Source organism: Astatotilapia calliptera, chromosome 10 (assembly GCF_900246225.1).
Source record: "Astatotilapia calliptera chromosome 10, fAstCal1.2, whole genome shotgun sequence".
NCBI classification, from domain to species: Eukaryota; Metazoa; Chordata; class Actinopteri; order Cichliformes; family Cichlidae; genus Astatotilapia; species Astatotilapia calliptera.
In genome coordinates this window covers 28,160,824-28,177,858 of record NC_039311.1, presented here as the reverse complement: position 1 = coordinate 28,177,858, position 17,035 = coordinate 28,160,824, and the positions used below count along the sequence as shown (strand labels likewise).

Genomic DNA, 17,035 nt, shown 5'->3' with positions numbered 1-17,035 from the left:
ACAATGGTCCTCTTGCTGAATTTTTCAGTCTGTCAGAGGCTCAAATTATCTTTGAGCCTTATGAGGCTGATTCAAATTGTTCACCAGCTCATGAATAGGAATAAAGAGAGGAAACAGCTCTTCACCATTTAGTGCAGTATTTCAGACAGTCATTTGATTTCAGGCTTTTTGTGCTGGCAGTTGCTGATTATTGCATGAATTAAGCCCTTCTGTGTTACATCTGACAGGTCTCTGCTAGGACAGGGAAAAGGGAAAAAAACCCTGCCCTTCAAGAGGTTCAACCATAAATGTAACAGATGCTGTTTTTTGTGTAAATGTTATCTTTACGTTCCGAGATCAACAATCAAAACGATGACTTTCAATGAATATCCGCTAAACCTGTTGGGAGCCGTTGGGGAGGGGGTTTAATCCAGAGGATTACTGAACAATAGCTGCTTCCTAAAGTCAAAAGCCAGACTTGGACAGTATTCAGCGTTCGTCCTCAGATCCGCATTATTCATTTAATATGTGCAAACACGCAATCACCCGGCGACAGACGGCAAACTAGAAATAAAATTGAGTCTAATCTACAGGAATTTTAATCAGTATTTAAAATATATAAATATTAGCGCACCTTAACAATGTGAAAAGTTTCACAGACAAATTAAATGGATTTGCTGGGCAAATGGTGGCATTCATTGTCAAAGAATCCAGCTGGAGTTGCACAGATCTATACAATTAATTCATCTTTCTGTGTTTATCACAGTCTTCAAATGCAATCACATCTTTAGTGAAAAGTAGACGGATGTAAATAATTTAGCGGAGCTCCACAGGGGAAAGGATCAAACATGCATTAAAGTGTTCGACGGTTCAAGAACTGCTGAAATATGCAGGAATATCGGCACCCGTATCACATGAAAGCAAACCTGCTTACAAACCCGTTGCTGAAAATGCATACACGAGGGCGTGATTATACGGAAATGTATTATTAGTCCCAGCATCAATCCCGAGACGTGAGATGCACAAGAGCAACGTCTTGTGACTTAGGACATTTGTCATGTGTCATTTCCCCCTCCCATCTCTTATCTGTGTGCTTTAATCCGTCCAATAAAATTGAAGATGCCCCCCGAGAAGGTAATTTTACTTGTGTGACTATCAGGGACACTGGGCAGACCGCTCTGCTGCGAAGCTCTGTAGCCGCCGAGGGAACCCTTGCCTCGCAGGAGGAGGACGAGGAGGAGCAGAGGTTTATTCCGCAGCTGTTGTACCCACTTACTGAGAGTGTGGGAAGCTGTGTAATTGCCCGAAAGTTTACATGACAGTGAAAGTTGCAAGCAGAGAGGTCGTGTTTAACTTTTTTCCACAGCGCTTCAAGAGGTATTACATTTGTATTTCATCAGTTCATCCTCTTGGAAGAGAAACGCTTTATGTTTTGTGCAAACAAGCATAAAGAGGGAAAAACATCTCGCCGCTCGTCGGTGTTAATTACCCCGATGGAAGGCATAATGAAAAATGCCCATCATGTCTGCGAGATGAAGGCGAGAGCTGGGAGAAGTCAGAGTGCAGCCACACTAAACTGACCTGTCGTGCGAGTCCACAAAAACTAAAAACCTGGCTTCAGCTTATTGCGCGCTCTGAATATTAAATCGCATCAGAAGTTTTCGTGATTCGAGTTATGTGATGTTTTTAACCATCGCCGCCTCGCATGTGTTCTACAACAGCTAGGTACAACAACTGGGTTCGAGGTGAACTGTGAATGTGCTGAAGTGTATTAATTATGCAGTGTTTACTTCTCCAAAATAGAAAATCTATTTGCTGCAGAAAAATAATAAATAATACTACTTTTTTTTTTTTCACTTTTTCTATTTACAGTACCAGTAAATTTCCAGCTGGTTGGAGCTCTCTGTATATTCTATAAAAACAAAGATAAAACTACATCCTCACTCTTTGGAGGTCCCAAGTGGCAGCAAGAGAGAAAAAAAAAGAAAAGCTGTTTGACTTTTAGAAAATGTAAAGCGCTTTCAGTATGCGGGGTTCATAGTATAATGTCACATTCTGTTTGATAAGATTCCCCACTAGTCTCAGAAATTATTTTTATGCATACTGTGTGCATATAGTGTCTCAATTAGTGGTAGCGGCATGCTCCTACTGCAGCTCAGCCTGCATGATTCAGACGTACTTCTACAGTGCAACTCTGACTTTCAGCCAGCGAGGGTTTCTTCTGGGGTAATAAAGGATAATGAAAGTCCAGGAGGTTTAAATTGCCTTGCAGATCCCTGCATCGAAACCTTTGATGAAACAGGATTTAGCTTTCACTTCACAAAAAAAAGCCTATTGATAATCCTTTCTCAAGGTCCCTTTTCTCTCCAGACTGATGTGTAGTTTTCTGGAGGGGTGGGAGGATGCTTTATTGCCTGAAAGGTGACTTGTTTTCAGATGTGTCTGTGCTGCAGCTGACACTGGGATACCCATAAAAACTACACCTAGCATGAATAAATATCCCACTGGATATTATGTAGCATCCTACATCCCAAAGTATGATTTATTGAGCACACGATTTGAGGAGAAAAGTGCAGAGGTGTATTAAGGACAAGATGGTGGGATGCAAGTAATATGCACTAGTATGGGGGGGCTTTTTTTGGTCAGCGTCATTTTGCTGCTTGGGCTCACCATTGATCTTCTGTTTGCTCTAAGCATCAGCGAAACAGTGTAAAGCCTCGCAGATCGACAGAGCAGCTTCCAGTTTAAGAACATGTAAAGTGTGACTGCTTTCCTGCTTCACTTCCCCTGCCTGCAGCACCGATGACAAATCCAGCTGGGAGCTGGGCCAGAATGAGCTGCATAACCACAGCTGACCTGTCCTCTATGGCAGAGAAAAACGCAGATGAAAGACATCATCATTCATTTCTCGGCGCAGCTATGAATCAATGCTTGTCCCTGCTTGTTAAATATAGTCAAAATAGCTCTGTTTACTTTCTGGTGGGAGGTTCTGGCTTTTCATACAATAATTATCGCCCACTGTCAGCAAGGGAGAAAGTATTCTCGAGGTGAAAAGGATTGGCATTTTCTGCAGGTTCTCAGGCTCTTTTTTTTGTTCCTGATCGGTTAGATTTTATATGAACCACGGCAGGAGATGCAAATTGTGGATAAAATATTCACTCTGTTGTGGAAGCATATAAAGAATTGATCACAATGGCAAGGACATACCATATGTAGAGTATTTAAAATGATTGCTGCCTGCCTTGGCTTGATGGTGGGTGCTTAAAGTCACGACTATTACAGAGAGGGGTGGAAAAGGAGCTTTACAGTTATGTGTATATTGAGTTTATATGTGCACGAGCAACCTCAGTGGGTCTACAGCGCTATTTAAAAAGATTCCAACACAGGGTGTTTAACGTCTTGGGGCGCATCAACTATAACCTGTTACAGATCATAAAAAGTCGACATTTTTAAACAAAGTTATCATCGAAGGCCTTCAGGACTTGCGGATTGTCTATTGTAAAGCAAATTGTTTGCCAGTTTAGCACAGCTCAGCTCAGTGTGAGTCATGTTTCAATTCACTGGTCCACTGTGTTCCCTTCACTTACTTTAAGTCAGTATGACCTTCTGAAGGGAAAAAAAAAGATCTTACCCACCCCTGAGCTACACTAGCGACTCAGGTTATCGCCACACTGAATCCAGTTCATATTCTGCCAAATGTGTTCTGACAAATCACTGGGAGATCGGAAATATTTTTAGCCTTGGGTTTAGGGGAGGTTGGTTGTTCTGTTATCTTAGTCTGGAGTCAGGAACTCACGCTTGAGTTATGGAAAATTTTAAAACCAGTAAACATAGTCCCAACTCTTCCTTTAATCCTATCATCAGGTTAAAACAACTGAATAAATTACGGTTAAAGTTGTTACTGCTGTGCCTTTTAGGCTGCAATTTTTGGCTTTTATTTTTTTTTTTAGTTTAGTGCTGCCAAGTCCTTGCCACAAATCAGGCAGTTATTTTAAGCCTTCAATGGCTCGCTTATGCTGGAGTAAAAATAGGGCCGCAACAGCACCGTAAGTAATTAAGGTGAGTTTTCAGTGTATGCAGATGGTCACAGATTTGTGATCACAAACAGATTGCATGTAAGTCGACCTTAGTCAGTCCTTAAACTGATAGCAGACAAAGTCTATCTCACTGCCATTTTATTGCTGTCGTGATGCCCCAAAGTTGCATTGTGCAGTGTTCCCACACCTGGTTCCTGTCTTCAAAGCAACCTTTTCAAAGACCAGCTCACAAGTTCGCTGCACACCCTCGCAGTCATTTTATAGGCGGTCGGCCTGAAACTGTGTTCTATAGTCTCACTGTAGTGTTAATGAATGGCAAAAATGAATGTTTATTTCAATGGTCACCAAGAACTACATGTACAGGGTCATGAAAAAGCATTTCCTCCCTTCCCGATTTCTTTACATGTTTTAAACTGTAGAACAAATGTTAATATTAGTCAAAGATAATCCAAGGAAAGAAAAACCACAGTTTGGAGTGATGATTTCATCATATAAGGTAAAAAAAAAAAAAGGGGGGGGAGAAACAAAGAAGAAAGAAAGCTATCCAAACCTCCTGGCAGGTAATTACCCGTTTCGTTGAATTATGAATTAATTGTGGTTGACCAAATTTTTTGAAACATCCTATCTTTCCTCGATCAAGGTTCTGGCATCCATGGAAGAGTTTCCAGGTGAACAAATAGAAAGGCTTGACTGACATTTGTCCAAAAAGACTGACAAGACAAAAGCTGAACTTTTTGGAAGAATAAACACTGATTCTGATTTTTGGCTTAATTACCATGAATTCTGCTCTCTATCAAAAGATCCTGAATGAGAATTTCCAGCCATCAGTTCATATCCTGAAGCTCAAGCTTACTTGAATTATGGAGCAGGACAATGATCCGAAACACACAAACAAGTCCAGCTCTGAATGTTTCACCAAAACAAAATGAAGGTTTTAGAGTAGCGTAGTCAAAGTCTGGACTTAAATCAGATTGAAAAGTGTTGGCGTGACCTCAAACAGGCTGTTCATTCTTCAAAACCCTCCAATGTGGCTGAATTAAAGAAATTCTGCAGAGACGAGTGATTGCAGTTTAAATGTTTCATTGCTGTTCTTGCTGCCAAGGTTGGCACAACCAGTTATTAGGTGTAGAGGGCAGTTACTTTCTTATATTAAATAGCTTGTTTTCCTTAAGAAATGAAATTAGCATTTTAAAAACTGCATTTTCTATTAACTCTGGTTACGTTTGTCTAATATTAAAATCTGATGATCTGAAACATGTAAATGTTACCAGTATGTCAAATGGGTAAAGACTTTTTTGCTACTCTGTATAAAATTTGATACATAAAAAATAAAATGTGTTACATGTTCCCTCGTTCAGCTGTTGATTGGCGGGGGATCATGATTTCTATTCATGCCTCCTCGATGTGCTTCTGGTGATAATTAGAAAATGTCATCACGACAACAAACCAAACTAGTGAACTTCACTACCAGTAAACAAGCTTTTTTTCCCTCCTTGTTTTCACAATCAGCAGCGCTCTTTCTGTGTTTACACACACATCGAATGTAACATGTAGCAGAGCCTTCTGTGGGGCTTTTCCACAGCCAGCGTTGGAAACATGGGAAATCAGTAACTGCGGTAAAGGAAAATGAGCCAATCTGAACGAGAACGAGAGACAGTTTGCTGCACTTGATAAGCAAATGCACTCAGGAATACATGACAAACATCAGAAACGGCTAACAGCCAGGGACAAATCTTTCTCCTGGGTTTTCATTTTTAATGTGTCAAAAGCAGAAGCTTCATTTTCCTCCAGAAGTACCAAAAGTTCTCAGCTGTTCTCACCCTCATTATTTTGAAATCACCAGATTGCATCATTGTCCCTGGAATAAATAATAAACCTGACTAGAGAAGTCCTCAGTTTTTCTCATTTGACATTCTGGATAATTATTTTGAGACACATTACAGACGTCTTTTTCCTGGGACACTTGGGATTCTGGCAATATAATTTTTTAAAAGACTAGACGGAAGAATCTGCTGCTCGTGTTTATGCCAATTATTTATAGATTTAAAGCTGACAGATTCAATTAACTTGTGTACCAAAAACCATCCTCTCCTGCAATTGAGCTATTTTCAGCTTCAGACGATAAAAATTTATTCATAACTAAATACAAACACTTAGATGTTGTTGACTAAACCGCTCTCAAACAACAAGTGCGTTTCATTTTTGCACATAATAAAGTTAAGAGCAGAATCCTCTCCGTGTGCCGTAACTGAACACAACAGACGTCAACAGAATACAAATCAGGGCGTATTTGATGCTGGAGAACTAAAATCTCTGGGTTTATGATGTTTTTGATCAGCGGTAAGACTGTAAACCTACTTAAACTTAAATATACTTTTATTTATTTTTTATATAGAAACACATACTGTGAGTAACGTGCGTCTGCCACCCACCACATCCTTTATAGCTTGAACTAATTTCCCTAGATGGGGAAAGTTTTTGACACACAATACTTGACAAAGAATATAAACAATCTAATGAAACGAGAAGAACGGCGTGTGTGTCGCTCGTTATGTAGTGATGAACACGCCTGGACGTTATTTGCAGGTGTTGCCGTCATCTGGCTGTGGAAGCGCAGGCTTATTTGTGGCTCCTAGACTTTCTAAAAGTACAATAGAGGTTGAGCCTTCAATTCTCCAGCTACAAGGCTTCCTATACCCACTCTACTAAAGGTTTAAAAGTATAGTCAGGGCTGGATCAGGATGACCCGTAAGCCTTTGCTATGCTGCTGTAGGCTCAGGTTGCTTGGGGACTTAAGATGATGCACTGAGCACTTCTTTACCCCGCTCTTTCCACACCTGATGCTTTTTCTTTTCTTTTCTTTTCTTTTCTTTCTTTCTGCATGTTATTAACTTCCCGAGATTAACGTTAACTCTCATGCAGCTTGTGTTTTGTCCTGTTTGTTGTTTTGTGGTCTCTGTGCTCTTCTTTTCCCTTCTCTTTCCCCTAAACCTTCAACCACCTGCACCCCAAAGTTAGCCTGTGTCTGATAGAGGTCTCTTCCTGTCAAAAGGGAGATCTTCCTTACAGCTATCACCTAGAGCTTCCTCATAGGATGTCATTTAGCTGATCGTTTAGCTTTTCACTTACAAACTTATATAAATGAGACTGAATTGAATACATCTGAGCCAATCAAAAGTTCTCATTGTCTTGGTTCGGGGTAGAATGCCTGCTCTATAATAGAAGGTTAAAAAAAATATCCTAATAAATGAGTTGTAATGGTACCAAGCCCCTGCAGTGCAGGAAAAGGGAATATTCTACCTCCCACAGCTACTAGAACTACGGAGAAGTTCCTGCGGTCCGAAGTTGACTATAAATGATATATATGGGATCCTCATTACCTTCGGAAAAACATCCATCCACAAGTCCAAGTTTGGCTCAAGGGCTTCAGAAATCCCCGTCTTTCCCATCCACTCCGACATATTTATTTATTTTCCAAAAATCTGTGATCTGTACATTACCTCCTGGTGATTATGCACCGGTGTCATAATGCAATGATGGAAAATGGAGGATTCATGTACAGTAAAAAGGAGTAATCGTGCCATAGACAGTGTCTTAGATATGCATCCTCGAGTAGATCACTGTTACTAACTATACCAATAAATCAGCTCTCACCAGTGCCTCTCTGGCCCCCAGTCAAAGAGCCTGCTCCATAAATCTCATTATCACATATGCAAGAATTCTCAGCGGGCACTGTGACAGTAATCATACATAAGAACAAGTGCTAGTAGTCTAGTCATGAGCAGATGTCCACAGTTTAAACATGCTCATAAGAAAAACGATGAATCAGCTCTTTCTGTGCTCATATTTATTCTTTGGGGTTTCGTTTATTTTATTTTATCTTATTTCACTTTTTGTTTTGTTTATTGTGACTTATGTGCAAAATTATGATCCTGTCTGTTTGAGTGTGGGTTTTTTCCCTTTATTATTTCATATTTCATATATATTCCTGTGTTTTTGATTTAGTTGAAAAGTTAAAAGATTTGATAGCTCAATTAGATTGATGGTAAAGAATCTGTAGGCAGTATAGAATGCAGAAAAAGGGGTTTATGAGATTATTGTCAGGGTGTATGTGTGCCAGATAAAGCAACAAAAATAGCTTAAACCGTGGGAGGTTCAAGTCTTCATACCAAACTTCAGCTTCAGCAGCTGATTTATAGCTCCAAGTGATTTATTTTTCTTAAGCTGAGTAAATGACAGCTGAGGAATAAATGGCTACATAATATACATTTCCAGCATGGATCATAACCGTGAACGAGATTACCTTTTTTGCCATTACAATTCTTTATTTTAAACAATCGATGTACAGTGTGATCTATTTGAATTGTGGGGGGTTTTTGGGAGCATAGTTGCCAATATTGATTTTAAGCAGTGTTAGCTTTTCTTTTTAGTCACTATAATTGGCCATTGAAAATATCAGCCACAGCTGACTGGAACGTGAAATAGCAGAAAATCAATTGTAAGTAAACAGATTTCCCTGGCAGAGTCGCACTCTGTCTGACCTCAGCAGGATTTATGATTAGACATGTTTTTACGCAGAAAGTGACTTCATTTCGCTCAGGACGCATCCTTCAGCTCTGTCGGCATTCATCAAACAACTTCAGGCCTTCACCTGTATTTACTCTCCTCTTAAACCGAAGGAAGAAGAAATGAAAAGTGGAAATGAAAAGTTTGACAAGTCGAGCTAAATGCAAATGTTTTTGTTGTTGTTCCCAAAAAGAGAGTGATCCATCATGCAACTGAGTTTTCCTCCAGAAAAAAAAGTTTTTTCTTCTTCTTTTCTTTTAATTCATCCATCTACTATCACGCCTTAGGGTTCTGCACATTGGTGTATTTGTGGCTGCATGTGTGCATGTTTCTGGGTGCCCAGCAAACCATAACTCTCTTTTCTGGCGCATTAATCCATCACAGGCGAACAATATGGATATGGATATGGAAGTGGAATTTGACTACAGAATTTAATAGCTGCGTAGAAGATTTTTCCCCCCCTCGTATTTTTAGCCCGTATGCATTTACCGGTATGAAAGATTACTTTCGTTTCTTTATAAAATATTCAACAGTACTTTAGTAACTTTATAATACTTTACTGTGATATGAATGCGCCATAGAGGGAAAACTGTGTGTGTATGGGAAGCACATTCAAACGCAGAGCAGCTCTCGGAGCAGCATGTAACTGATGCCAGCCATTAACCTCCGTAGGTTAAAAGGACATTAGCAAAGAACACTGTATCATTACTGTATTAAGGCGACGCAAAGTTTGACATCACATCTAATTAGCCCGGCCTGCTACGTTGTAACAGTGCCCTGACTAAGAAAATAAAAGTGAAGGTGTCATTGGAGGTGATAACATGAAGTTGGGGAATGTGAATAGCGTTTATTTAAGATAATAAATAGCAATAATAGTTTGGAACAGCTAATAAATACCTTTTTTATTTGCTTCTATTACGGGAGTTTTCCTTTTAAGCTCAACAGAACTCATAAAGAATCGAACCCAAATTAATAAAACCAGACACCTGCAGATGCATCTGCTTCCACTGATGACTTGGCTCAAGCCTTCATATGACAAATTACATAACAAATTATTGCTCCAAATTATGCAGCACTTCGATGTGAGCCAAAGGCGACCAAACAGTGAAGAGCCATTTTATTTATATCAAATAATAATAATTTGATGGATTTATTTGAATCCAGATTAATGTCGTGCACTACAGGGCAGCATTTTTAATTAAGCGATATCACCCTGAAATATCCCCAGCTGATTACCTGTGATTACGAACAAGAGTGTCTTTCTATTAGAAGCTTTCTGGGATTATATGTTTATAAATGTTAAAAAAAAATAGGCATTTATCTAAATATGAAGTCTTAAAGTTATTGCTTTGTTCTGTTAGCAAATTACAGTCATTGTTCTTTTATCACCTAATAAATCAGTGAATTCTGTAAAAAGATTCTTTTTTTTTTTTTTTTTTTTGCATTTTATTTGGTGAATATGAAATAATCCTGTTATAAAAATGGAAAATAATGACAGGTTTTAGCAAGAAAGGTACAATTTTGCACATTAAAAAAGAACAACAACCAAAAAGTGTTGCGTGGTAACACATTTTTTTAATGTGTGTCTCACTTTAACCTACAAATGAGCCAAACTTTGAGCTTTGACTTTTGTTTTAGCAGCATGACATTTGTATCGATGGGCATAGCTGACTTGCTGTTTCAAGGTTGCACTTGATGGTGATTGGAAAAGCTCGTCGGAGCACCAAACTCATCTCAGGTCTAGCTTCACATGCCTTTTGACTCTGGCTGGAGTTATAAAATGCTTGAGAGGAAAGGATTTCCCCGTCTGACTCTAAGGACAAGGCCACTGCTTCACTGAATGGCTCTTTACTTTGTTCCCGTCCCTCGTGACCTCTGGTTGCAATTGCAAAGTGAAATGATGATATTTTAAAAGTGCTTAAACTACTGGGTGCAGAGGCACCGTCAAAAGCACAGGATTACCCGCAGAGGCAGGACAGAATCTTTAAATGGTTTTGGCATTTCATTTGATGACACTTAGATGGGCAGAAGTGTTTTCTGCTAACAGTGACTTTGATAGCGTGCGGTTGCGTCTTCAAATTGTACCTTGTGTCTGGTTGATGATAGATTCTGTCTCGAGTGTGCCTTTTTTTTAGGTTTGTTTTCTCACTGTGATAGACAGCGAGGCATTGACACAGAAGAAAGTAGATGCACTGGAACAAACAACAGCACAAAGCACTTTAATCCAAAAGTGGCTTGTCATGGGCTTTATGAGCTTCAGAGAGACAATAAAGCTGTTGTCTATTCTGGACTTAAACGATGTCCCTGTGTCATGTGGGGATGCAATAAAAGCACATCTTTTTCTCTGCAGGTGGAGTCTCCTCTGGCAGTGGATGCAGTATTAGGAGAGGCGGCATTCTCGGTCACAGATGACAAGGTTTCCATCACAGAGCTGCGTGTTCACGCCATTTCAGGCCTGACCCTGTCACTGCAGCCCAGCCCCGGCAACAGCCACACCATGGTGGCCAAGGCAACAGGAATCCAGACACTCGCTGCTCCCAAACAGGTACAGACACGAGTTATCACACAGTGCAGAGTCATTGTGCATTTTTAAACTGCTTTACTGTTACGTTTAAAATCAAGCCGCAACCTCAGATGAGCCAAAAACGGCAGATTCTCAAAGGGGAAGGAATTCCCAGAGTTCACAGTAAAATTCCCAACTTTACTTCAACCCTTCATCTAGTTCTACGGCTTTACAGAGGTTTCACTTCTTTAAATTGTATCAAAGTTGTGTCTGAGACTTACGCTGCTTTGAGAGAAAGGTGTGCTCGGTGTCACCTCTACTAATTTGAGTCACCGAACTCGACTTCTCAAGTGCATTTCTAGGGTTGTTAGAGTTTTGCTCTACTGCTGGTTTATTGTGGTTAATTTATTAGAAGCTAATCTAAAAAGGTGTTTCACTCCTGCCGAGTGAAATTCTTCTACCTTCTTTTGTATGTTATGTAACACTAATTAACAGTTATCTACAAATCCCCAAATCCTATAACAACTTTAAGCTGTGATTTAAAAAAAATAAAAAATCCCCCACAAAAAAAAGAAGAAATGCCACAATGATGCTGAAGTAAACAATGCCAAGTCTTTTCCATTTCACTGAAAAATTCATCCTAATTGGAGGCTGGCTGAAAAATGACCCTCGCTGCAGATGTTTGGTGTTGTTGGTCTTGTGGTATACGCAATTTCCTGGATCATTTCTAATTCAGAGCTTACAAAAACAAACAAAATACCAACACACTTGTACAAGTCAGCATGTCCACATGCAGTCCAATTAAACTGGCATGGCAACAGGACTGTGCTCAATTTTAAAATCTGTATTTTAGGTACATATTAACTCATCGGAAAAAACAAGATAGTACACACTCTTATTTAAGGTCTGAATATAATACCAAAACCATTTGAGTATTCCCATTACCAACATCTTAATTCAGTAGCTCAGTAGGAGCCTGGATTATGTGCTACTGACTAACACCTAGCTCTTACCATTTTCCTTATTTATGTATCCAGTCTGGTGATATTAAGTTTACTTGTAAATATCATCAACTTACTGCATTTAGACATGAAGACATGCACAACATAACCTGCTGAAGTTCAAACCGAGCATCAGAAAAGGGAAGAAAGGTGATTTAAGGGCTGTTTATCTGTTGGGATTTTCCACCCAACCGTCTCTGGTGTTTGCAGAGAATGGTCTAAAAAAGAGAAAATATTCAGTGAACAGCAGTTCTCTGGGTGACAATACTTTCATTTTCACCAAAGCTCAGAGGAGAATAGCGAGACTGCTTCAAGCTGATAGGAATGCAACAGTAATTTAAATAGCTAGTAGTTACAACCGAGGTATTCTAAAGAGCATCTCTGAATGCACAGCGCTTTGAACCTTGAAGCCGGGGTACAGCAGCAGAAAACTACAGCAGGTGCCACTCCTGTCAGCTAAGAGCAGGAAACTGAGGCTACGATTCACAAGACTCAACAAAATTGGACAACAGATGATTAGAAAAGCATTTCCTGGTCTGATAAAACTCAACTTTCAGACCCTGCCATCTGCGACTTTCAGATGGCAGGGTCAGAATTTGGCATAGGCAACACGAAACCATGGATCTGTTCTGCCTTGTATCAACAGTTCAGGCTGGTGATGTTGGCATAATGCTCTCAGGCATATTTTCTTGCCACACTTTGGACCCTTTAGTGCCAATATAGCATCTTTTAAACAGCACAGCCTTTCTAAATATTGTTGCCGACCATGTTCATGTCTTTATGACCACAATCTGTCCGTCTTCTGATGGCTGTCACCAGCCATGTCACAAAGTTCACATCATCTCAAACTAATTTCTTGGACATTTCAGTGAATTCACTGTATTCAAACATATGGAAGCCTGCTTCCGCCCCCAAAAAAAAGTATCCATAACTTGAACTTTCAAGTTATTTTCTCGAAATTTCGACTTATTAACTCGAAATTTTGAGAACAGTGACTCAAAATTTTGAGTTAGCTCTGCCAATTAGTAATCTACGTGAATGACGTCATTTTCTTGTTACCCAGAAGGATATGGCGCAGAGGAATGCGCACTCAAAACTGGATCGCAACAAATTGGCGATAGTAACGCCATGTGATTCAGCTAATAACAAAAGGATTTCATCAGTTGTGAAGCCACGCTGAAAATACTCAGCAATTTGTGCATTCATGACTGGCCGTAATACTGGTAGCTTAGCTATAGCATTTGTAGCTGAGGGCTTCAGCTTCCGGGTAACAAGGAAATGACGTAATTCACGTAGATTACTGATTGGCAGCGCTAACTCGAAATTTTTCTCAAAATTTTGAGTTAATAAGTCAAAACTTTGAGAAAATAACTCAAAATATTGAGTTATGGATAATTTTTTTTTGTTTTTTGTTTTTTTTTATGGCAGAAACGAGCTTCCATACAATTAGCCTCCACAGTCACCAGATCTCAATCAAACGCTGTCAGTCAAGCATCTTCGGGATATGGTGGAATAGGAGAGTCACATCATGGATGTGCAGCAAACAACTACAGCAACTGTGTGGTGCTATCATGTCAATGTGGATCATCTACACCATGAAGAATTTAAAAAACAGGAGTCTAATCCAGTACAACTGAGGTGCACTTTATAAAATGTCCAATGAGTGGACATCAGTCAGGAGGTACTAGTTTGATTTTTGAACAAAATGTCGCCAGTTTGATGCAGGTTTAACACGCAACATAGACAACAAAACCATTTCTATGCTAGATTTTTTAAACTGAACCCAGCATTGTTAGCAAGGGCACCATGTGAGGGCAGCTGCAGAGAACTAATAAGTATCTTTGGTTAGAGCAGGGCGATATGGCCAAAAATATTTATCACGATATATATTTGAAAATTTGCGATAACGATATAACCGACGATATAATTGATGCGAGACAAAATACAACTCCACAACATTACTAGCGCAAAAAGACAACCTTCCATTTATTTTCACTTAAACAAGAAGCTGGTTTTTATGTACATTAAAGCTTTATAAAAATGTAACAGTGCAAATGCAAATTCCTTGCTGAAAGTTTAACCAAAAGGCATTTCCAGTAGAAATGGGCTGACATATCCTGAGCACAACCATGTATAATATCCACTGAAGTTAAAAAGAGGTGCAGTACGCATTTTTCGGACCATAAGGTGCACGGGATTATAAGGCACATTAAGCGAAACAAAGCAGTCAGATAAATCAAACTTTATTAAACTCATTCTTCTTGCTTCCTCCACTTCTGTACCATTGATTCATTAATGTTGAATTCTCTGGCAGCTGCTCTATTCCCATGTTGTTGCAGTATATTAATGACTAACCTCGTATTGTGGATGGATTATCTCAGTTGTTCTCCTGACTGAAGTTTGGTCCGTTTACAGCATCCTGCCATGCGATTGCATTTGTCTCTAACCATGAAGAACCTTCACGTTAACTTTTATAAGTGGAAAAGTGTTAGTGTTCGTCCTCCAGCTTCACTGTTTATGTTATGCTAACATAGCTGTGTCGCTAGCGATCACGTAGCACATCATTATATACCAGCTAGCCCAACTTCAGTAACCCTACAAACGTCACTGCTGTTTAGTTTCCTGTCTTCATTTATGTTGGAAGTGATAGCAGAGCTGTACGTTTGAATTTTTTCAGAAATCTCTCAGTCAGAACATGCTATATCATGCTTAGGTAACTAGCGAAACTAGCGAGCTAACTTCCGCTAGCTTGCTGCTAACTTCTAACTCCGTTAAATGTAATAACTTTTGTTTTCATGGATGCCTGGAAGTTAAACTTTATAGTTACACCTGGTAAAGCAGCAATGCTGATCGTTTTATTAAAGATGAAAGAATTTAGACAGTTTTTAACTCTAAGTGATGCTGCAGTGTTGTTTGACCTGAAGAATTCGGAGTTTAGGACCCAGATTACTCCCAGATTTAAGAGCATCTTAGTCCGACAAATACGACAATAACAACGGCCGCTTGCATGTTCTGCAAAAAAATGTGCTTTGTTGTGTATCTGACGGACAAACACCAAACCAGTTGCACCATTTTTACAAACCAATTCTGGTTCATCTGTTTCACTCAACAATCGGCCATGTGCGTATGAAAACAAAGGCACTGCGCATGCGCGTTTTACTCCCATTCTATCGCGATATTTCATTTTCCTATCGTTGCCTAACATTATACCGGTATTACCGTGAACGGTATAATATGGCCCAGCCCTATCTTTGGTCCCATTATATATTACAAAACTGCATATTAGCCAAGCCTGGCAAAACACTTCTGATACGTCCAAATACATTTCCCAAAATGGGTTTTATTGCTCAAGTGAAAAGCACGAAGATGTCTGTGTAAGAGGGGGAAAGTCTTTGCCACTGTTTCTTCACACGGGAGCAAGAGTCTCTGCAATTCTAAGCTAAGAATTAATTGGCAGCCCTGCTTCACCTCGGGAGAAATGTGTGTATGTGTGCGTCTGACTCGTTTTCCCGCTTTGCCCTTTCTCTGGCCTGCAAGTTGCTAAAAACGCAACGACAACCACATCAGGCATCAGTGAGAGAGAAGCGAGCATTAAATTCCAATTCTTCTTGCTTTCCGCTTCTTGGCCACCTTGAAATTTAATTATTGTAATGTATTGTCCTAAGTGCTCTCCAAGGCCGGGCCATAAAAGGCAGCCAATTCCTCTGCCGGCAAAGCTCTCAGAGGACTACTGGAGCTATTTCAAGCCATTTGATTCCGTTTCACAGGAAAACTTACTAAATGTCCTCTATTACTCCAGAAATGAATGAAACACATAAACTATGTATGGAGCGAGTTGGACAATCAAGGTCTCTTTGCATTATTCTGTTCCACATGACAAAGTTCAATCCTCTTTGAACTGAAAGGCTTCAGCGTTTAAGGGATCTTTGTAAACCACTCCTGTTGCTGTTGTTGCTGCGTAGCGAAAAAGTACACATCGCACTTCTGCAACCTTAAATTGATGCAAATGTCACGGAATAATATTTGCACTGCTTATGCATATTTTATAATCCAAGCTGTTCATGTTGCGTTTACATCCATATATATATATTTCTAGATGCCACAAAATAAAAACTTGAGAAAGTTACTTTACTATCATCCATATTGGTAGCTTTAATTCATATCGTGTTGTTCAGATGAAAGAGTTTTGCTTACTATTGCTATACCCACATGTCAGTTCTGAGAAAACACAGAAACACCGTTAAAATTCTTTCTCCACTAAAGTGATGAGTGTAGTTATTCTCCTAGCTGTTACAATCAAGGGCAAAGGCATCCATGCAAAGGAGAACTGAGGTTGAACAGAGGACATGAATTTTTGACAGTGGAGTGTTTTTTCAAATAAAACATGGCAAGCTGCTCACTTACTTTCATCTCAGAAATTCATGAAAAAAGTAATTCTAAAACAGCTGGGTGATCATCTGCAGAGGAATGGTTTATTTGAGGAGTTTCAGTCAGGGTTTAGAGTGCAGCACAGCACAGAAACGGCACCAGTGAAAGTTATGAATGATCTTCTTATGACCTCTGACTGTGGACTCATCTCTATGATCGTTTTGCTAGATCTCAGTGCAGCGTTGACCACAATATTTTACTACAGAGATTAGAACATAACTTTGGTTTTAAATGAATAATAAATAAACTGCACCGGTTTGAATTGTTTGTATCTAATAGACTTCAGTTTGTTCATGTAAATGGGAAATCTCCATGACTAACATCAAAGTTAGTCATGGAGTTCCACAGGGTTCTGTGCTGAGACCAATACTTTTTACATTATAATTGCATCGCTTAGGCAATACTATTAGAAAACGCTAATAGTACTGCATTGCATATTGCAGGTGATACCCAGCTTTATTTATTCATGAAGCCAGATGATACAAATAAGCTAGTTAAACTACAGGCATGTCTTAAAGACA

At 39.5% G+C, this 17,035-nt stretch overlaps 1 protein-coding gene across 2 annotated transcripts in view; it reads left to right on the top strand.

The window, feature by feature from the left end:
- tmem132e (transmembrane protein 132E) overlaps window positions 1-17,035 on the top strand; it is a 170,128-nt gene that overhangs the window by 145,228 nt on the left and 7,865 nt on the right. For both annotated transcript variants that reach the window (XM_026182493.1, XM_026182492.1), the window contains exon 8: window positions 10,933-11,127. In XM_026182493.1, the coding sequence (XP_026038278.1) occupies window positions 10,933-11,127 (195 nt within the window). The remainder of the gene's footprint in view (window positions 1-10,932; window positions 11,128-17,035) is intronic.